The sequence below is a fragment of the Dama dama genome, chromosome 6 (genome assembly GCF_033118175.1).
Source record: "Dama dama isolate Ldn47 chromosome 6, ASM3311817v1, whole genome shotgun sequence".
In the NCBI taxonomy this organism is placed as follows: domain Eukaryota; kingdom Metazoa; phylum Chordata; class Mammalia; order Artiodactyla; family Cervidae; genus Dama; species Dama dama.
This window is the reverse complement of record NC_083686.1, coordinates 21,700,324-21,723,131: the sequence shown is the minus strand read 5'-3', so window position 1 is coordinate 21,723,131 and position 22,808 is coordinate 21,700,324. Positions and strand designations below refer to the sequence as shown.

The 22,808-nt window shown below is 50.0% G+C and overlaps 1 protein-coding gene across 3 annotated transcripts; it reads left to right on the top strand.

Annotated features, from left to right (window-relative positions):
• The first annotated feature begins 804 nt into the window (after positions 1-804).
• Positions 805-20,843, top strand: PRDM8 (PR/SET domain 8). Of its 3 annotated transcripts, none has more exons than XM_061145721.1 (6): positions 805-905; positions 12,796-13,049; positions 14,028-14,164; positions 16,469-16,692; positions 17,821-18,052; positions 18,458-20,843. In XM_061145721.1, the coding sequence occupies exons 4-6, from the start codon at positions 16,474-16,476 to the stop codon at positions 20,056-20,058; spliced, it is 2,052 nt and encodes a 683-aa protein (XP_061001704.1). In that variant the 5' UTR covers positions 805-905; positions 12,796-13,049; positions 14,028-14,164; positions 16,469-16,473; the 3' UTR covers positions 20,059-20,843. The 3 variants fall into 3 exon arrangements, with proteins under 3 accessions (XP_061001704.1, XP_061001705.1, XP_061001703.1); XM_061145722.1 differs by lacking the exon at positions 805-905 and adding an exon at positions 7,101-7,625; XM_061145720.1 differs by lacking the exons at positions 805-905; positions 12,796-13,049; positions 14,028-14,164 and having other exon boundaries at positions 16,242-16,692.
• The last annotated feature ends 1,965 nt before the right edge of the window (positions 20,844-22,808 follow it).

Genomic DNA, 22,808 nt, shown 5'->3' with positions numbered 1-22,808 from the left:
TTAAGTTCAAGATATAAAAATATTGAAGCTGAAATACAAAAAAAAAAAAAAAAGAGAGAGAGAGAGAGGAGAAATGACATTCCTATCCCCCGCCCCCCTCCACGCTATGCTAAAAGTGCAAGAATGCGCTCCCCCACACCACCACCCCCTTCCTTTTCCACCGTCCACCGGAAACTAGATGGCATTTATCCCAAAGGATGGTATCCTGTCAGTGTCTGTCCCACGTTCTGGCTGAAAAAGTTCTCTGGAGTGATGTGGAGGTGTCCAAAAATCCACGCCGTATGGAGGGGACTGTTTCCTGGAGTGGGATGGACAAGGTGGGAGGAAAGGGAAATGAGAAAACCACTTCTGATGGGCAGCGGGTGTGTGAGCGTGTAGGAGAGTTTTGGTACCCACACCGCCCCCCCCCGCCTCAGCTCTCCACCCCGCCAGGGGGAGGGACTGCCACGCGGGTGCCTCGATCTTTCGCTAGACCTCCGGGTCGGGACTGCCCCGGGGTTCAGGGGGGCCCGAAAGGGGGCAGGCCTCTGCTCCCCCTCCCCAGGGGCCAGACCCCCTCCCGCACATTTCCCATCACACCCCCAGGCCTCCGCTCCCACGCCGCTCGGACCCCGGCCTCTCGCGCGCCCCGGGCCCAGTCGCCCGGCCCCCTTCCCTGGCACCCGCACCCCCGCCCGCAGCCGAGGCTCCAGATGGCGGCTCCTCGCGCTCGGCTCGCGGCCCCCAGACGCCGCCCGGCAGCAGCCGCCGGTCGCTCCCTCCCTCCCAGCTGCTGCGGCGGCGGAGACCGCGACTGCTCGGCGAGGAGGGCGGGCTCCTCCGCCGGCTCGGCTTGGGGTAGGAGCCGGGCCGCCGAGGGGCGCGCCGGAGCCGTGCCCGCGGGGAAGGAGCCCTGCAGGCCCCAGGTGAGGAGCGCGCTGGGGAGGGCTCGGGAGGTGGGGGGGGGGGGGCTGCCCGTCGCCCCGGCATCCTCAACCGCCTCGGTCTCCCGACTTCCCTCCCCCGCACCACCTCCGGGTCCCCGGCGCCGCGGGCCGAGCCGGCGCGGGACCCCAGCACCCGCGGGACCGCCGAGTGGAGCGCCGCGCAGCCGCCAGGAGGGGGCGCCCAGCACCCCGGAGCCCCTGCCCGAGGGCGGGCTCCGCCCGGACGTCCCGCCCCGGCCCTGTCGAAGGCTGTCCCGGCCCAAGAGGTGCCCCCTTCTGCCGGAGAGCGGTAATGCCCACCAACTGCGACCACCCGCTTCCTCACTTTTCTCCGCTCTTCTCTGTCGCTTCCTATTTGCCTCTCTTTTTTTCCCCCTCCTCGCTTGCCAGGTTCTCTTCCTTCTCCCTTCCTGCGCATCCTGCACCTTTCCTCTCCTTTCCCGGTCCCTTCACCCGCGGGTTTGTCCGCCTCCTGGGGCGATGGGAAGGGGGATGTATTTAGTGCCTAGGCGCTAGCTCCCCTCCGCAGGTGCATCCTGGTGGGCCCCCCGAAAGCAGATCTGAGAATGGGGGTTCGAAAGGGTTGAGATCACCCTCTTCCTGACCTGGGTCCTTTGAGTCACTTGGGGAGGGGAGTGATGCGTTTGGGAGCAGCGCTTCCCCTGAACACGGACTTCGGAACTCTCTTTACTGGACGGATGTGTGAAGTTCAGCGGCCTGGCACCGAGCCCTTTTCTCCCACTCTAGAATCAGGACCCTTCGAGGGCCTTTTCCCGTATAGCGATCCCGATAAGACTTTAAAGTCCGCTTCCCCGGGCAGTCCTTCCTGCGGTCTTCGGTAGAAATTGTGCTGGGATCAGGGTGGAGGGGGGAAGGCGCTAAAAGGTCTCGGCGCCTGGCGTCCCCTCTAATCCCCCCAGGGCTTGCGCGCGTGCCCACAGGCTCCCTGCCGGGCCCTGCGCGCGGCCGTCTGGCATTAGACCCCCGAGAGTGCGTCCCGTAAGCTCCCAGTACAAATCCCCTCGGAAATATTAATCACAACCACCAGAAAATGCAAAATGGGTGCCCGCGCCGTGTCTGCCTTTTAATCCCGAACGTAATTCTGCAAGGCAGCATCAGACAGGGGCTCTATTAATCCCTTACACGAGCAAATGCAATCTCTGACCTACTAGACTTGTTTTCCTGCAATTTCACGAAGAGTTGGCCTCGCTTCGCCAGAGGAATACCCAAAGACAGACGGAAAACCGTGAGAGACTGGCGACGCGACACAGCATCGCAGTAATGGGGGTGCATGTCAGTCCGGAGGTGCTCCTGCCCGAGTGGGATCGCCGGCCAGGAGCCCTGAAATTCCTGTAGGGGCGGTTGCGGAGTGGGCCGGGGTGGGGAAGGTCGAGTGAGCTAGGCGGCAGACGCCCGGGGAGGTTGGAGCCCGAGAAGAAATCCAGTTCTCTTTCCTCCGAAGCCTTCCGACACAACTGACCTCCCTTGGGGCTGACCCGTGGCGACGGCGCTAGGGCAGGCAGAGGGGGTCAGCTCGCTAGACGGAGGGGGTCAAGGTTTCAGCCCCTGAGGCCTGTTCCTCACACTTGAGATTTCCCTCTCCACCCTCCTGTCGTTCAATCAATCACGTTTCCCGTCTCCCGTTTTATTCAAAACCGTCTTCCAGTTCCCTCATAATCGTAATTTGCACCATTGCTTTTTATCTTTGATTAATTAGGAAATCGAAAAAGATAATGGAGGGTCGGGCCAATAAATTAGCCTCAGGAGCCGACGGCCGGACGTCTGGGACTGCTGTGTGGGTGGGCACCGTCGGCGGAGGCGGTGGGGGGCGGGGGGCCGAGGGCGCCGGCCGGAAAGGAAGGGGTTAAGCGAAGGCGCGCGGTGCCAGCCGAAGGGAGAGACCCGCTCGGAAACCTGCCAGTGGGCGCGAGCGAAGACTGCTCCCGTAGTAAGGGCACAGTCTCCAGTGATGCTTAGCTTTTCCTGTTTGGGTCTAAAGAAGGAGAGAGGAGAAGACTGGGATAGGGTGAGGGCGGGACTCCTGTTTCTTCCAAAAACGCCTCCTTCCTAGCGGCAGAATTTGGTGTTTTCAGATTAGGGTCTATGTCTTCCGAAGATGGAAACTTAGATTTACTCTTGCATCCTTTCCTTCCCTCTCCATTTGCCTACTGGTCTGAGAGAGGATGGGAGGAAGGGAAGAAGGAAGGGAAGGAAAAGAGAACGATTGAGAAATTCTGTTATTAAGATCAAATCAGTCACTCCCTAGCCCCAGAGAAAAGCTCCTCACGCGGAGCTGTTCCCTGCCCTCTCCCAGGCGCCGGGCGGGTTCCGGATCCTTCTTTTCGCCCTCCGTGAAATCGATCACGCCTCCCAGACAGCTGAAGGGGGGCACTTTGCCACTCTTCACAGCTTCGCCCCAGCCTCTTTAGCTTTCAATTGAAAACCAATTAAAGGTTTCTATAAATCTGTTAGTGCCCCTTTTATCTGGAGACCCCTGATGCATGCGATATTGCCCTTTAGATGCCTCTTCCGTGTTTTGTTTTACAATTGTTGTATCAATATAATGCGGCCTTTCTTCTCTTGTCTCTATAGATACAGATACACAAGGCAAACCAAAGCTATTCAGTCTCCTCATTTGTCCGGCAGCCTAACACTGGTGCCCTTTCTCTGCGGCTGCTCTCCCTGCTTCGGGAGCAGCAGTTATGGTAGAAGCAGATGGCTACTGATTGGGGGAGCTTTGTGGCTCTAATACTGAATACTTTATGGAAAAGGACTTTAGCATGCTTCGTTGGGCAGAGGAACAAGGGGATGAGATTTACGGCCAGGAAAAATAAATCTTTTCTAAGTTGCAGCTCCTTCTCACCAGTTGTTGCCTTTGCCCTGGAATTGGGGGGGGGGGGGGGGGGGCGGTGAAACACTGAGGAAATGGTTTTATTTCATTTTATTCTTCTTTCTAGTCCAACGCTTTTTAGTCAAGGTCTTAGAGAAGAGCAGAGGAAGAGCCAGAAGTTTATGAAATACGTTAGATTGCTGTTCCTGCATCAGTATTCTTTGCCCTTAAGAATAAACAGAAGGGTATGGGTCTTGAATGCCGTTTAGGGCCATGTTTCCCCCGATGGACTGTTACTTCCTGGTACAGCATCATCCTCCATTACTCTACTATCTATGGAGAACAAAAAAGCATATCAGTGATCCCATCTGAAAAATCAGAGGACCCTGGTATTGAGAGAATGAGGCAAGTGATGAAGCATATGGTGATACAGGTGTGCTTTCCTCCTCTGAAAGGGTCTGAGCCTTAAAGATGACTAAGGGATGCCTATGGATGTAAGCTCCTGGACTCTAAATTGAATTTTCAAGCTTTGGGGAATTTATAGATCCCATCCCTCCATTAAAGGCCTCATTCACCCCCAAGATAATTCACCCCTGTATCTTCCCCTCCCAGAAGCCAAAAACAGAATGTCACACAGAAATGCTCTTAGCATGCCTACTGGCAGCCAGGTGCAGAGAGATGGAAGCCAACCCCAATTCTGGGTCTCCTATTCCATTCCAGACAGACCCTTTGTCTCAATATTTGAAATGCCATTCTCTACTCAAGACACATTTGTTGAGCATCTTCCATGTTCTAAGTTCCTTTTCCCTGCCTTTCCTATTCTTTTACCTTGTCCCTAGAAACTGAAGAGGAAGAGCCAGAAGGAAAGGCATGTAGCTTTCAGAAGTGTCACCTAACTTACTGCCACAAGCTGCCTCTTCCCGGCTGTGTGCACTACCACCCAACCTGGCAACATGCACCTTTACATTGTTTCTCTCTGAAGAGGATAAAAAGATTAGGAGAACTAAGATTAAAAAAACTGTATTTACCCAGCATTTCAAAGTGGCAGACACTGAGATGCTTTAACTAATTAACTGTTTAGGCTCTTACCATGTGCTAGACTAAATGCCCCCAACAGGCTTATCACCTTTAATTCTTACAACCCTTTGAGTTCAGGATTATCAACCCTAGTTCACAGATCCCCTTCCTTCACAGCAAACAGAACAGAGAAGTTAACCCAAGCAACTGGGCCAGCTGGGTTCTGCACCCAAGCTTGCTTTTACAATATTCATAGTGACTCTAAGAGACCAATGGTGTTTCTGCTATTTTCCAGATGAGGAAATCAGACCTCAGAGAGGTTAAGTGTGGGCTCAAAGACACACAGCTAGTAGACTGCAGACCCGGGGTTCAAATCTAAGTGTTTAGGACCCCAAATTTTGGTCCAGTGGTTCCAGGACCCTTCAGAAGAGCCCACACTGACCTCTGTTACCTGTCCCTGCCCAGGCAGGAGGGTTCATGAGACTGTAGGCCTGGGGTAAAGGCACTGCCACTGCAGAGGCCCGAAAGCAGCAGGGATCCAGGCAAGGAGGCTTTGCCCCAAGCCCTGGCCTGGGACTAGGGGGCGCCCTGCGGCCCACAAGGCCCCGCGCAGACCACGTGTGGACGTCGGGGGCGGGGCCAGGGTGCCACCACGTGGCTGAGGCCCGGGCGGTAGTGCGGTCCCGCTGCTATGAACGCAGGCGTGTGTAGGGACGGTCTAGGAATGTCCACCCGGTCTCAGGGCCACCTGCTCCTGAGCCCCGCGGTTGTGCCTCAGCCCTTTGAGGAAGAGAAAGGGCCGCGCGGCTCCCAGGCCCTGAGTCCCGGTCGGGGCCGGCGGCCGGGGCTTCAGGTTCCCCTGCCCCGCCCGGCTCTGGCATTCTGGCCAGGACACTTGAGTCGGTCAGCCCTGCCTTCCTAGGCTCATCACCCCTACGGGGTCGCGCTGCCCGGACTTGCCCGCGTTTCCAATGTGTGCCGCTGCCAGGTCTAAAGAAAAGACTCACGGCCGGGATGAGGGATAGAAGTCCAATCTCCCGGGATCCCGGCCAAAAAACCGCTCGTTCTACCGTGAAGTCTGTGTTTGGGCCCTGGCGGATCCCTAAGCACCTGGACACAGCCCTCATACCTTCTTACTTTATCCTACAGGACGTCCTTCCTGTTAGAAACATCGAGAAATCCTCAGCCTTCACTGAGTGGCTTTGAAAGCGGGGGCACAGTACAATTCTTAAATTTTCTGAAAGGGAAGCCAAGGCAGTGTTACTATCAGTAAGAGGAGCCAGCACTGAAATAGGTATTTAATGTGTGTTAGGCATTGTTCCGGAGAAGGCAGTGGCACCCCACTCCAGTACTCTTGCCTGGAAAATCGCTTGGATGGAGGAGCCTGGTGGGCTGCAGTCCATGGGGAGTCGGACCCGACTGAGCGACTTCACTTTCACTTTCCCTTTTCACTTTCATGCATTGGAGGAGGAAATGGCAACCCACTCCAGTATTCTTGCCTGGAGAATCCCAGGGACGGGGGAGCCTGGTGGGCTGCTGTCTATGGGGTCGCACAGAGTCGGACACGGCTGAAGCGACCTAGCAGCAGCAGCAGCAGACATTGTTCTCTGCGCTTGCTAAATATCAACTCAGCCCTCACAGTAACTTCATAAAAAGAGCTGTCTTTATTACCCTTGATTCACAGAAGAAGGCCTGAAGCACGGACGGGTTAAATTACCTGCCACTCGTCAGGGGCCAGGATTCCAACAGAGGTAGATAGTTGCTCTGATGGAGTCGTGGCCTAAACCTGAGTTGGTGGTGGTCCTTCTCGGGTCAGTGCTCTAGACGTCTGAGAAGAACGTTCCTTTATGAAGACACTGAGAGCTCTCTGGGACGGCCAAGGCTGAGATGAAACTAACTCCGGCTCTTGGAAGTAATCCCTTACCATCTGCTCAGCAACTGGCTTTCCAGAGCGCGCTCGCCCTCGTTTCCTCACTGAGTCCTCGCCGCGACCCCGGAGGCAGCTCTGGCCAGCCTTATTTCGACCGAGGAGAAAATCCAAGGCTGGGAGCAGTCACGGGCAGCTCAGCTAGTGAAAGATCTGAACACAGACCGCGGGCCCTGGGAAAAGGGGATGGGGGCGCCGTGTGAGGACCAACCAGGGGGGCGTGGTGAGGGGGAGCTGCGGTACCAAAAGCCCAGCGCTCCAGAAGCCTTTCCACAGGGAAACTAGCCGCGTAGCAGGAGGCCAGAGTTGGCGCTAATTCCAGGCAGGCGGTAGGAGACTGGAGAACACGGAAAACTTGGAGGGGAGGGGGCTTAACTGCACTTCCCCCCACCTTAGGCCAGGGCATGTCTGTCCCCGCACTGGGAGCGCTGCGTGGCGTCTTTCTGCTCAATGAGGCCGGCTTGCTAGCACTGCTTCTGAAAGAGTAACCCTGCACCGAAAGCTTGTCTGGTTCTGCCCAGTGTCACTCCAAATGTAATGGGAGTGTTGTCTGCCCTCTGTGGTACTGTCTGGGTAATGCTCTTTGGGTCCATCGTGAGGAAGCCTCCTTAGCCCACCCAAGTTCATCTCTGTTATTTGGCTTTCTCTGCACTCTTAGCTCTGTGGCCCTTTACTGAGACCTGCAGGCTGCTGAGGAGAATCCAGATATCAAGAATTGTCTTAGGCTAGCAAACATTTCCCTGCCTTGCCTCGAGGCCCAAATGTTGGGCCTAACTCAGCTGTGAGTGGCTTTAGGGATAGAAAAACTCATTCAGTCTCCCAGATAAGAAATGGAACCGGCTGCACTCTCAGAGCATTGACTTTCCCCAGGACATTTTCACAAGTTCAGAAGCTCCTTGGAAAAGTTAACTTCCTAGTGCCTCAGGTAAACTGACTCTAGGATGTAGATAACACTGTGAGGCACCTGATCACATACACTAGATACTTGTTACTAGAGTGATATATATATAAAACATATTCTTCAGAACTCTATTGTTTTGCTTCTCTGGGAGCAATTGCTTTCCTATATGATGTCACATATATTCTCAAAAGCATCTTACATGAAAACATGTAACAAGAAGTGACTAGTTTGTAGACATGCAGCCAAGAAAAACCTCTCCTTCTTTCCCCCCCACCCCCCCCACACACATACATGACCATGTCTGATCAGGTATAAAATTGTTCAGACATAATTGGATTCTAGGCCTTCAGGAAACTCAACATTCAGGTCTTTAAATTAGTGTATTTATTCTTCTTAAGAATTTGTGAATTTTTTCCCACAATTCTGGATATTATTTATTTTTAAAGTATGGGTTTTCTTTAAAACTTTAGAGGACATTATGAATTATATCTTGGTTACCTTTATATGACATCACCAGAAGACTAGCAAATCAATGTGGAAGTTGGCTTTTCAGTAAGAAAGTATTAGTACAAGAGAACAAATACAAGTTTCAGTCCCCCTGCCTATCATTTTTGCCACTTTGTAATGTGTATACAATATTGCTTATAGTAGTGATGATAGTACTATTGTTCTTGACCTACACTGATCATTTTTTAGTGCTGATGAAAAAGCTCTAGGCCTTCCTTATACTATTTTCAGAGACATTCCCCCTGTGCTGCTAGATTAATACCCCCAGATTAAATTATGAAATACATGCAACTCATTTGAATTGAAATCATGAAAGATAATTTTCACTCAAACAATCCAGTTTGCAAGATGACCAGGGAAGCAGTTTGTGTATGAGGACATAGTTTGTGAAAAAATTAAACTATTTCTAAGGCTCTAACAAAGTAATGTGAGTCGTCACTGTTGTGGTGAGTGATGGGTATCTATTGCTCCTATCCTTTTCATTCTTTTTCTCTCTTGCCTCCCTTTTTGTTAGAGAAAATCAGATGTCTCCTCGGGCTTCAGGAAAGTATGCCATGGACAGATTCCTAGCTAGAAAGTCCTGAGTGTGCATGCATTCTGACAAGACCCCTTTCCCAGGAGAGGAATGCTATATGCTCTTCAAAGGTTAGCTGTGATCAGGTGCCAGGGAGTCAAATCTGCTTAGTATGAATCCACTTTTTCAGTAAGCATCTCTCTTTTAGCCTGGGGTCAAACCTGGGGTAAAGTGGATTCTTTACCAACTGCACCACCTGGAAAGCCTAAAATAAAGGGGAAAAGAGGTAGACGTCAGGTGCTGAGTATTGGGATAATTCCCTTGTCTTGGCTGTGTAAAGAAATGTGATGTAGAGCTTCTCAACTTGGTGGCATTCCTAAGGCCTAGAGTCAGTCTTCTCAAAATCTGATGCTGCCGCCAATCTGAGACTGCTGAACACCCCTTGGTCCCTTATCTATCTGGAAACCCTGACCCAGAGGATAAGGAGGGGCTGACTATGTCCCTGTCTACATTTCCTTCCTCCTACCCTACTCCACCTTGAAGAAGGAAATGGCCACCCACTCCAGTATTCTTGCCTGGAAAATCCCATGGACAGAGGAATCTGGTGAGTGGCTACAGTCCATGGAGTCACAAAAGAGTCTGACACTACTTGGCCAGTAAGCAACAACCCTACTCCACCTACTAAGATATATTCAAGGACTGTATGTATGATTCTGGGGAGGACTTTGTAACCTGAGGATTAGATAGAATATTCCTTGCCAGATCTCTAGATATTCACCTTGGAGGAGTATAAAATCTGGGAGAATGCAGGGGGCCAGGATACTGGATTGTAGATCTGGTTCACAGGTTACATTCACACAGGTGAGCATGAGGCATTCATTTCAGATCTATAGTAACCACTATAGATGCCTTCAGTATCACCACAGTTTCCTTGCTCTGCTGGAAGTCATTTTCAGAAGTCCTTTAAACCAGCTGACTACAACTTAGATCCAGGAGAGAAATTGAATTGCACAAAGGCTATCCAGCTCAAAGCTGAACTCCAACAGAAGGAAGGGCAAGTGGAACTTGAGATCCCTCAGAGAGAAGGTTTTATAGCTATAATGATGATTGCAGTTGTAGCAACAGGATTAAGAACAGTTACCATCTATTGAGAAAGAGGAAGAGCCTAAGAGAGAAAAATGTAAGTGAGGAGTAATGATCCCTGCAGTTGGAAGCCTGGAGTCCCTCCTCACAGGCTACAAAATTATCCATCCTTTGAGTCTCTGGCTGTCCTAGAATGAGCCTAGGAAACATTAATTCATTTATAACCTATTGAATCTGCTATAACCCTTGGTGAGGAACAGATCCAGACTGATTTTGCCATGAATATTTATATAAAGCAAAGTGCCCCCTCCCCATTCCTGTAAACCTTTATCCAGTTCAGCCAATTGCCTCTTCTTGCCTCTGACTTATCCCTTAGAAAGTTCTTTATCCTCCTTGGTAAGGCTAGGGCAGTGCAGTACCCCTCCATGAAGTTCCATAATCTGTCTCCCCCAGTCTCCCCATAGCTCCTTCCAGATACCTCCCTGTAGGAAGCTAATAAGCTTAGGAAAATGTCTCCACCATCTATCTGCTTCTTTGGCATCATCTTGTCTTCCAGTGTGAAAATATACAATATTATATACATATATATTTCAAACTAAGTCTTTACTGGTATAGTGCTTTGGAGATATGATTGGAGGGGGATGAGCCAGGACCTGGAAAGGGAGAGAGAAAGAAAAATAATGTGTTTCATTCTTATAAAGCAATAATCCTTCTGAGTGAGTTATTCTTGGAGACTTTACCTGCCTCCTATCATACAAGTTGAGATACTTGAGGCCCTCTTTCTCTACCCTGGGAGGAAAAAGGACATTTCCATTGTAACACTCTAAAGTATCAGATTTCCTTTCATACCCTTTCTCCACCCTCTCACTTAGGTCATAAAAGACACCACCTCAGGAATCATTCATCAACCTCTCTCCAGCCTTCTCTTCCAAAACAATGCTGCAGTTGTCTACACATGTATTTTCTGCCATAATTCCAAGAAGCCTTGTTAAAGTGGGGCAAAGCAAAAATACCCTCACTCTTCATTGTCATCCCTCTAATCATTTAATTGGAAATAAAATCCCAAGGAAGAGAGCTCTAAATATATGCATAAACCCATGTTCCATGTGAATTAGATAAAAAGTATTGATCGAGATATATTTTTATAGTACTGTTTGAGGCTGAATAAATGCCTCAACCCTTCATTTAGTATCAGTGAATTCCAGTAAGTAATAATTCAGGATGATTTCAAAGTGGTTTATGCCCCATTTTAGCCCATAGATTTCTAGAGAAATTAAAGTAAGTTGTAGGTTTTCTTTACCTCCAATTAACAGTTTTCACTTAGGTCACTTATACTACCTAGCAAAATATGTTTTTCTTAAAATACTAGAAAACCCTGAAAGTAGGAATTTCAAACTTACTCTTACCTATATTTGCATAAGACAAAGAGTTGGTTGGATTCATAAAATGTAGGAATTTTTTTTTATTTGGAGACTTTTATCTAAAATTAGTAGGAGAAATCTAATTATGGGGCAAGATAAGTGAAACTGAGAGAATCAGATGGCTGATTCTCAATACATCTCTCTCCTCTTTGATGTATAGAATCTTAGCTATTTTCTAGCTTGACATTTGGAAAGCCAAGCTCCCTCACCCCCAATTTCATGCCAAAAACATTTATTATTTTATACAGATTAGAGTCTAGGTTTCAGTACCTCAAAGAAGACATAGTCCAAGTGCCCTTTATATTTAAGAAAGGAAAGGCCAGGGAAAAGAAAAATGCCTTCTGCCATTTAGATTCTAAGGTTTTCCAGAATGCTTATATTCTGGGGTAGATCCTTTTATCCTCACAATATGTAAGAAGATTTTTAAAAAGTGGTTTGCATGGATGGATGACTTTTCCTGGGAAAAGCAAACTTCCTATTCTCTTAAAAAACAAACAAAACAGTAAAAGAAGGCCCTGAGGAGTGTTTTGTTCTACAGTTTAGGAATTAAGTTTGAAAACACTGCACTCCCCCACTCCCATTCCCCATCCCTTGCCACCTCCCCCCCAACACACACATTTTTGCTGTAGTTTCTTAGGGACCACAACCCTCTAATGGCTACTTCTTTATCTTGATTTGCTGTTGTTTACACCTTCTTCTTTCTCTGAATTCACTGAAGTGAATTCTTCAACACTGCAAGTTATTTTTCAGATGTTTGAGATAATTCTTTTGACATTTCTAATCCCATCACCCTTTCTTTAAACAAGTGATGAGGGATGCTTTTGTGTGTGTGTGTGTGTGTGTGTGTGTGAATGAGATGAGGGGAGTAATGAATGGAGCATCCAGTTATAAGCCAAATGATGACTAAATAACTTTGCAGATTTTTATATAGACACATATGAAAACTCTCAGCATTAAGCCTTGGTCATTACATGAGTTGCCCTTAGCCAAACTATTTTAAAGTGTGGACAGTATAAGGGAAAAGATATGTTCAGATGGAAGGCAACTGCAGTTTGAGATTTCTTTAAAAAGTTGATAACTAACCTGAAAATTAAGGGCGAATTCTCCCTTTACTTCCTAGTATATGAAGATTTTGCAACCTTTCTTTCTCCAAGTCCCAGCTTAGGCAATGGGCCCTGTCTGATCAGAAGGATTCCGAATTTATGTGTGGGGGGCGGGGAGGGGGAGAGGGGGGAGTGCTGCGGCTGGCCAGGGCTGGATGAAAAGAGAGGGGAGGAGCGGGGGTGACAGGAAAACCCAGTGGGAAATTCCTCGCACTGTTTTTTAATTTCTCCTCTGCAGAATTCTTTCCAGGCCTCCTAGTACTTTGGGAGCCGGGGTAAAGATGCTCCGTGCCTGACTGCTTCACTGGGTTCGGGAGGGAGGTCTCAGAGCATCAAAGCATACACCTTTTCCTTTTAAGCTGCTCTTGGCCAACCCCCAATCTACTTGCCTTGTTTGAACACAGGATACAAACTAGGCTGTCTCCTCAAGTCCTGGCCACTTTAATCGGCTACTCGTCCGATTTATCCTAAAGCTAATGGATTGCCCTCTTCAATGTAGTGGTGGTGTGGCTGGGGCTGAAGGAGTAGGACTGTCTATACCACTCAAAAGGTCTTTCTTCCCTTAGGAGCAGAGAGAGTTGAATGTCGAAAAAGAACCCCGAGATCGCCCAGCGAAAATGTGTGGCGGAATCCTGCAGAAGGAGTCAACTTTCAGGCCGTTCAAGACCTCCAGTTATTAGCATCAGCTGCTGCACTAAAGGGGCAAGCCAGCGCCTCTAAGTGGCTTAGCGCACAAACGAGGCTCCCGAGACGGCCTCGGCCTCTCCATCCACTCTTCCACCACCTGCTGGACTTGAAAAGCTCTCCGGAGCCCATCTCGGTAATAATTTTTACTTTTAACTCACCTTCCCCACCCTAGGGGGTCTTAGAATACCGGCCTCCCCGGGCTGGGGACCCGCTTGGAGACTAGGCGGAACGCGCCAGGCTGAGGGCGGAAGCGCAGGAAGAGATTGCGTCCCACAGTCTGGGTTTTCTTTCCCACCCGTCTCCTCCTCACCCCTTCTCCCGCCCGGTACTTGTGTACTGGGACCAAAAGACCCCTGTAAATCCCCTTCGGAGATCTGGCGGCGTCTCTACTCCATCCCCCTTACCCATCTCCTTGTTCGAGGAAGGACCGAGCCAAGTTCTCACCAAAGCGCATCCTTTTTGAGTCTTGCTCCTAAGGGTTTGGTAGTGTGAGCGCTCCTGGAGAGCGCTGGCGAGCGTTTGTCACCCCCGCAGGCAACTAGCCGCGCGTGTCAGCTGCGGCTGGAGGGGCTAATCCACAACCCCCCTTTCCCCTCCAGAGAACTCAGACTCGGGGGAAATGCGCGCGGGGTCCTTGCGCGCGCTGAGTGGACAGCCGTCTGCCAGGGGTTCTCCAGGTGCCAAGAGAAACGGGGAAAGGCCCTCTCCAGGTCTTTTTGGTACTTCCCTTTCCGACCGCAAAGCTGATCCCCGCCCCCAACCAGTCCCAGAGGGCCCAGGCTTTCGGAGGTGTTGAGCCGGGCCGAGCTCCGAGAGGCGTTGCCACATGGAGAAAGCGCTCAGGGGCTGCGCGGGGCGCGGGCAGGCCGACGAGACCGCTTCCAGGCAGGCGGCGCCGCCGGAGGGAGCGCCCAGCCCAGCAAAGAGTTAAAGGGAGGGGACGTGGGCTGTCACGCGTCATTGGGCAGATTATGTGCAGCAAACAAAAAGTGTGTGTCTGCGTGCCAGTCAGTCACTGCATCGGGCCCATCTGTACAACTCTCTCTTCTCTCTCCTCTCCCTGCTCTCCCTGGTTCCTCTCTCCGCGTCTCTCCATCTCTCCTCCCTTTAGGCAGACCCTACTTGACAGCAACACCAACACCTCTCGACATGGAAATACACTGATATAATAGGCAAAAGAAACACTCGTCTGCACCTCCCGGTTCCAGGTGGCCTCATTGGGGCGATTTGATCCTGACCTTATTCCTGGTAAGTCTCTTTGCCTCGATGGGGGTGGGGTGGGCGGGGGGAGGACTACAGGTTTGGTGGGGAGAGTGGAGAATTCTGTCCTCCGTCTTCTCATTATCCAGGAGAGGGGGAGGAAATAATTGTGGAGGGGCGCGCTGCTGCCAACGGGGTTATACAAAGGGAGGGGCGGGTGGAGAGCACTTTGCCCAAGAAGAAGCCAGCGACTGGGGCGCGCGGCCGCCAGACAATGCCTGCCTACGGGGGAGGGCGAGCGGCCGGCGGCAGCGACGGCTTTCGGCGAGCCGGGCCGGCTCTGGGAGGATGCTCTGGGCGGCTGGGAACCCGGGCCTAGCGGAGGATGCAGAGCTGTGAAAGGTTGGGCGGCGAAGGCGACCGCGCGCGGGCGGCAGAGCCCAGGCTCTCGCCCAGCGCTTATTGTGAGCGGCGCGAGGCTCGTGGCGGCCGCCGCGGCGACGCGAACCCCTATTAGCGCGGCGTAGCGAGGAGCTTTTCACCGTATTGTTAGGTAGGACTGCATTTTAATGACTGCGTCCCTGCTGTTGCCCGAAGTGACGGGGCGACCTCTCGGCACAATGAGCCGTTTGTGTGAAGGAGACTTCTAAAAGGAAGAGAAAAATTGGGGCATAAAACGCTGAATTGAGGAAATTGAAAAGGAGAGAATAGAATTCCGTTGAAAAGGAGGTTCTGAGAGATGCTGAGAGATTTTTTTAAAATGAATTTAAATGTGCAGTTGGAGATCAGAAAGGCTACCTTGGGTGGGGTAAAATGCCCAGAGGTAAATGCTGTAGAATAATAAAGGGAGTTTCTACTTTATGGATATTTTCTCTGATTCCTGTCTGACAGATACAGCCCATACTTGATATTTGGAGGAGATAGCAGAATGAATGGAAAAGAGGCTGACCGAAGTTTCCTGCTCTGTTAGCCATAAAAGGGGGGGGGGGGGGCGGAAAGCACTACCTTCTAATGACATTTGCAAGATTAATTGATTAATAGACATTAAGATAAAAATGGACATTACCAATATTGTTCCAGAAAGAACAGATTCTTAGGAAAAGAATTGGGTTTCCCTTTCCTGCTACTTAAACTGTACAAAATATACTTAAATATCTGCCTATGGCAATGTCATTGGGGAAAAATCAACTTGGAGGAATCTTCTAGATCAGTCAGCAAAAGTGAACAATGCAGTTAGTTCAAAGCTGCCTTAAAATTTCAATATGTTTTGCTTGTTTTTTGATGATAAGTCTTGTAGTGGGGGGGGGGGGCGGGTTGTCCAGTGGCAAAGGAAGGAAAATGTGTCTTTATGACAGCTTAATAAGAGAGCCCACCGCCGGGGCATTACTTTCTGAATTGCTGCAGATTAAACAGCTGGAGAGCCTACTGAGGTCTACTCAAGCGGGGCTGCCCCCTCTTGCCCAGACAAGGTCCGATCTGGGGGAGCGAACATTCACCAGTCATTACACACGCAGTATTTCAGACAGGGGACACACTTCAGTCCTGCTCTATACCTGCTCACTTCACAAGGCACATGCGACTCTACCCACCCCCTTGTATAACAAGGTAACTGGGATTCACCCTCATCCATAAATAAGCATGTCGAGAAGAAAATAATTACCTCTGCTTGCTGCTTTTAATTAAAGCCTCGGAGGGACAGTGTTGGATTATGGTAATGAGCAGACACACGTCCCCTCTTGTCGGCTGCAGAGAAAGGTTAGCTGACACGGAATCAGTGGCCCTGACACCCCACTTGAAATCCATTTGCCATGCTCCGCCGTCTCTGCCTGCTCACTAGTGCTGCTCCCCTCTTTGGAAGAAAAATAAAATAAGATAAAACCAGCTCCCGGACACCCAACTCAATACACAAGAGTAAAAGAGAGGAGCTTTTCCCCAAAGGTTAGAAGTTTCTTTCAGTCTAGAAAGTCTACAAGCTAGCAAAAAAAATCCTTTTGTTCTCCACTTCTCTCCCCCTCCCCCCCCCATCCTGTCTCATCCTCCCCCAAGGTAAGTCAGAAAACATCTCCTCTTTCCTAGCGCTGTTTGTCTTTCTTTCTAGCAGTCAGTCCACTCTGAGCTCCCCCATCACAATTCTCTTTACATTTTTAAAGGAAAAGAAAGTACTCTTCTTTGGCATCTTTGTCATATGCCAGATTTAATCTGCCATCGGCTTTATTTCTGAAATAAGATCGATGCAAGAACCAAGCAAATTCAAGAAAAATCTGTCTAGTAGTTAGAACGTTCTGCCTGGATTCAGAGAGGCAAAAGGAGGAAGGTAAATTCGCTTCAATTGTCCTATGTATCTGTCTCCAGTGGTGATGGAGGATTCGGGCATCCAGCGGGGCATCTGGGAGGGAGATGCCAAGGCTGTCCAGCAGTGTCTGACAGATATTTTTACCAGCGTTTACACCACCTGCGACATCCCCGAGAATGCTATATTCGGTCCCTGCATCCTGAGCCACACTTCCTTGTACGACAGCATAGCTTTCATAGCTCTCAAGTCCACAGACAAGAGAACGGTCCCTTACATCTTCCGGGTAAGTCTTGGTTGATGTTCTGTGGGATGTGAGGGTAAAATCCTCTTAAAAACAGACTCAGAATCATTCTAATAACAAGCTAAGACAGGTTCTACATGTAGAAAATGCAGTGATACATGCAGTTCTATTTTACACACCAGAAATTAGAAAAGGAAAATTAAACTCCAGAGTATTGTCAACTGATTTTGGTAAATAAGTGACAAAATTAGATTTTGAATGCCAGATATGTCTAAATCAATGCCTGGATTCTGGGCTTTCCTGGAGATGAACACCACTTCCTTAACTCTGTGGGAAATTTCACTAGGATTGAGGCTATTTGTAGGCTAAATACTTCCTATAAGTACTTTTTTGTAAATATTAGGTGCATTCGCCTTCCAATCCCAGAGGCCTCCTGTTCCCTGGAATATTACTCTTTCTGGTTAAGCTAGCTAGTGTCTAGAGTTTGTGTTTAAATAAAAGTGTTGGTGTTTTGACAATAAAACATCATTCCAGCCATATGTTTGAGTGTGAAAAGTCCTGTCACTTCCTATTCTTTCTTTACAAAGAACCATTAGTTGTTTAAGTCAAAATAAAGAAGATGAGCAAAAGTCACAAAATAATTTTTAAAATCTAAGTTTGCTTTTCACTTCTAAAACAGACAAAATTCCACATACTTTTGCAATGTGGGATAATTTAGAAATCAGTTCTCAAAGGGCTTAGCACTAATTTGAATTGTAAAAAAAAAAATTGCTAATTTGGTATTCATCCAATATGTAAAAAGACAGGACTCTCCCGGTGGTCCAGTGGTTAAGGCTCCGCCCTTCCAAAACAGGGGCACAGGTTTGATCCCTGGTCTGGCAACTAAGACCCCACTGCCCCTTTGGCTAAAACACTCACACACAAGCCTGCGACTTAAATAATCTGTATAATTAATGCAGCTTGCCAGGTATGTTATCTTGCCTGCTGGCTGCAAACATGAGGATGGGTGTTAACTTGGGTCAAGTTTTTGGAAACTTCATTTCAGATAATAATTCTTAGAGAAATAGTAACAGCGGGAAAGGCCCTGGCTCCTTTGGCTTCATTCCCTTACAAGAGTCTCCCTCCCTCATCCCCTTCCTTCTTGCATTCTTTCTCTTCTCTAAACTGTAGGTAGACACCTCAGCGGCGAATGGTTCCTCGGAAGGTCTCATGTGGCTGCGTCTGGTCCAATCAGCCAGAGATAAAGAAGAGCAGAACCTTGAAGCCTATATAAAAAACGGACAGCTGTTTTACCGCTCTCTCCGCAGGATTGCCAAAGATGAGGAGTTACTAGTTTGGTACGGGAAAGAACTGACCGAGTTACTCTTGCTCTGCCCCTCTAGATCCCACAGCAAAATGAATGGTAGGTTGGCTCAAGACCTGTGTCCCGGCCCTTAGCTAGCGGAGGGGCGGAGGGTGGGGGCCGGCGGGGTCACTCTGGCGCCTGGGCGCGCCTTCCTTCTCTTGGGGTACCTTGTAGAGAGCTTCTGAGGTATAGTCTGGGGCGAAGCTGGGGTAGCTAGGTGAGGATGAATCGGGACCTGCTTGGCTTAATTCCTACACTCCCCTCAAATCTGGAGGGAAAGTTAGACCGGGTCTTGTCCGAGGTTCTTGTTTTCAGGCACTCAGACCCTGAGAGGTGAAAGTGGATTTGTGGAGGGGGTGATGGCAATCTGGCCTAGAGACGATGCTGAGTAATCGTGTGTGTGTGTGTGTGTGTGTGTGTGTGTGTGTGTGTGTGTGTGTGTGTTGTTTGCTCACTAAGCAGGGTCGTCCCCTTACACATGCCTGGAGTGCAGCCAACGTTTCCAGTTTGAGTTCCCCTATGTAGCGCATCTGCGCTTCCGCTGCCCCAAGAGACTTCACGGCGCTGACCTGAGCCCCCGAGAGGAGCAAGGCGGCGGCGTGGGCACCAAGGATCACGGGGGCGGCGGCGGTGGCAAGGACCAGCAGCAGTCGCAGGAGGCACCCTTGGGTCCCGGCCCCAAGTTCTGCAAAGCCGGCCCGGTCCACCACTACCCAGCGCCCTCCCCCGAGAGCGGTAACCCGCCGGCGGCTGGCGGCGGCAGCGGCGCGAAGCCGTCCACGGACTTTCACAACCTGGCGCGGGAGCTAGAGAACTCCGGGGGCGCCAGCAGCTGCTCCCCGGTGCGGAGCCTCGGCGGCGGCAGCAGCCACCAGGAGGCGGAGCTGAGTCCCGACGGCAACGCCGCAGGCGTGGGCAAAGGGAAGAGGAAGTTCCCGGAGGAGGCGGCCGAGGGCGGCGGTGCGGGGCTGGTGGGGGGCCGGGGCCGCTTCGCCGAGCGGGCCCTGCCCGCCTCCAAGGAGGACCTGGTGTGCACGCCGCAGCAGTACCGCAACTCGGGCAGCTACTTCAGCCTGGAGGAGAACGGCCGCCTCTTCGCGCCGCCCAGCCCCGAGACGGGAGAGGCGAAGCGCAGCGCCTTCGTGGAGGTGAAGAAGGCGGCCCGGGCGGCCGGGGGGCCGGAGGAGGCGGCCGCCGACGGCGGGGGCGCGGTCGCCGAGGAGCAGGACGCGGGCGGCGGTGGCGGCTCCTCCTCCACGCCCGTGGCCGCGTCCCCGGCCGGCACCGAGAAGCTGCTGGCCCCGCGGCCCGGGGGCGCGCTGCCCGGCCGGCTGGAGGGCGGCAGCCCGGCGCGGGGCAGCGCCTTCACCTCGGTGCCGCAGCTGGGCGGCGCGGGCGGTGGCGGCGCGGGGGGCGGTGCGGGCGCTGGGGGCGGTGCGGGGGGGGCGGGCGGCGGCCAGGGCGCAGCGGCGGACGAGCGCAAGAGCGCCTTCTCGCAGCCGGCGCGCTCCTTCTCGCAGCTGTCCCCGCTGGTGCTGGGCCAGAAGCTGGGCGCTCTCGAGCCGTGCCACCCCGGCGACGGGGTGGGCCCCACCAGACTGTACCCCGCCGCCTCCGACCCGCTGGCCGTGAAGCTCCAGGGAGCGGCGGAGCTGAACGGAGGTTGTGGGGCCCTGCCGAACGGCGGCGGCGCGGGCGGGCTGCCCAAGCAGAGCCCGTTCCTCTATGCCACCGCCTTCTGGCCCAAGAGCTCCGCCGCCGCGGCGGCCGCAGCAGCGGCGGCCGCGGGGCCCCTGCAGTTGCAGCTGCCGTCGGCGCTCACGCTGCTGCCGCCCTCGTTCACCTCGCTGTGTCTGCCCGCGCAGAACTGGTGCGCAAAGTGCAATGCCTCCTTCCGCATGACCTCCGACCTAGTGTACCACATGAGGTCGCATCACAAAAAGGAGTACGCCATGGAGCCCTTGGTGAAGCGGAGGCGGGAGGAGAAACTCAAGTGCCCCATTTGCAACGAGTCCTTCAGGGAGCGCCACCACCTCTCCAGGCACATGACCTCGCATAATTGACACAGAAAGGACCCCCCGCCTTCCGCGCGCGCGCACGCACAGTCGAACCACCTGCAGGAACAAACACGTGAGGACATCCACCACCTCCTTGTGACCGGAAACATCACACCCAGAGACACTCGCACACACATAGGCACACACACACGGTCTCCCCCAACCTTTACATCCAGATGTTTACCTGTGGCCTACACCACACGCACGCGCACACACACACACACACACACACACACACACACACACACGAGACAGGATGGTGGATTTTTGATCGGGTGGGTTGTTTGAAGGGTTTTCTTTTGAATGCACGCATTTTCACTTTCCCAAAAACAAAGGTACATTTTTAAAAATGTCATATATTGCAACATATTGATGCATTTGTCATACATTTCTACTTAAATTATTAAGCACTTACGGTTTAGATGTAATAATTATATGTAAGGGCAAAATTTATTTTAGATATAAAGTAAAGGAGGAGGGTGAGATGCTTCCTGCATTTCTTGATTACAGTTTGTGTTCTTACAAAAATAAGCAAAACAAATAAAAAGGAGGTAATCGTTCAGTTTAAGTTTCCAGGGGGAAGTGCATGTATCATGAAATGATTATGGACTTCAATGAAGAATGTCATCATTATGTAAATATGTATTTCCTTTTAATACAAAGTGTAATTTTGTGCCAGTGAAATGGAGTCTGAATAGTTATGTGTTTCTTTTATCCCTGGAAAGATTTATTAAACTTTATAGATTATCCGGGTATGTTGGATGCTTTGACAATAAATGACTATTTTCCTCAAAGCAATTATTGGGAAAGTGTTTTAAAATGTTTTTTGTAGCTAAAGGCTACACTTTTGAGTGCATGCTCAGATGCTTAGTATTGCCTGACTCTTTGCAACCCTATGGTTCCTCTGTTCATGGGATTACACTTTGAGTAGATACCATATAGTTTCATTAAGCCCCTGAAAAGAAGAGGCTACAAAACAGAGGAATGATAAACCCTGTCCCACTTGTATTATTTACTCTAAGCCAATTTTGAGCCTGAAAGTGAGAAGACAAGGTGATTATTACTTGGGAAATCTTTATCTGGAAAGGGTTGCACTTCTTAATCAAAGCACAAATAATTTAAGATGCCTGCCATGAAGCTAACCAGTGTCTGGGATGTCAACATTCTTTTCAGCAGCAGGATAAGGAGCATCTTCACAAGTGGCCAAAGACAAATGATTTTCAGACCTGGATCAGGAACAATGGGTGAAAAGACCACTTTTGGTTCTTACTAGAGATGCTTGCATGGAAGGGTATCTTGTACTCTAGAACCCTTTGGCTTTCTGTCATTAGTCATTAAGAGACCCTTGGGAGAGTTTCTCCAGAAACTAAGGTGAAATGACCATGGTAGTCTATGTATTGCAGGGCCCTCTAAAGTTCTGAACATCTGCATACGGCCTCTGGAAAAAACTAGCCCTGAAGCATTACAATACAGACCTAATAAATTTCCTCTTCTCCCTGCCCTTCCTCTTACGAAAAGTCCCTCTGTACTCTTCATATACCGATGATAGTTCTTAAATAGTGTACGTATGTAAGTGTATGTGGTATGTAGAAAGCAGTAGATCAAAACCAAATGGTCCTTTAGGTCTCAGGGTAGCATGTACTTAATCCATGGGCATCTTCAGAGTAGTCATTCTACAGGTGCTCTGGTAACCAATACTACACTGGTTTATGCATCACAGGAGGTGTTCCTTCCCATTTTTAATTCCTTCACATCTTGCCAACCCTGCCCTATGTCAGAAGGAGAGTATTTGTGAAAAGTTCTGAAACATGAGACTTGTATAAGATCTTATTGCAGGCCTTCAATGGCCTTCCCTAAAAGGATTTTAAACACTTCATTATCTTAAGTGGACTACATAACGAGTTATAATTAGGTAAACAGAGACCAAGTGTAGGGCAGAGATGGATCCATAGTGTGACCACTGAGATTGGTGAAAAAGCAGGTTGACTTCTTAAGATTACCCAAGTACTTTTGTGCTATCTTTCTTTGAGACCTGCTCTCAGTTTTCCTAAGCAACAGTCTGATGATCTGAAATACTAATCCTCAGCAAGATATGATGAGAAGAACAGTCCAAAATTCCTGTTCTGTTTCTGCTCTGCATGATTAGTATAACTTGCATCATTATTGTTGGTATCATTAATTTACCTGCATTTTGCTTTTCTTATCTGTGCAATGACTGAGACAGGTTCTGCTATCTTTAAAGTACTTCTAGCACTGGGGAGTTGTTTTTTCTAATGGGCTAATCAGGCTCCAATTAAATCTAAAGAAGACTTTCTAGAGAAAAAAACAAGATTGGTTTGGAGCAAATTTGATGGCAAGAAATCAGAAAGATATTTGGGAACAAATAGAATGTGGGCCTCAAAGATCCTTAAATCACAACACTCAAGAGGCTGACCAAATTATCCATGTCTAGAACACTAGTGGATCCCTAGAGCAAAAGTTTCTTAAAAACCAACCAACCACCAAGTCAACCAATCAAGGTTGCCTGGGGCCTAACTTTACAAACAAAAACCTGATAACAAACAAAAAACCGTGAATGCTCCTTCATTTCTATCCCATCCTTCCAGAATCTTCCTTTTTCTATGGTGGCTAGATTACCTGTTGGGTAGTCAAAGAGGAACTTAAGTCTAAAGAAACAGTAAGCAAATACTGCTTCTTGAAAAGGACTTCTTCATAGTCTGGAATCTTGTTTTTTTTTTTTTTAAGGATACTGTAGA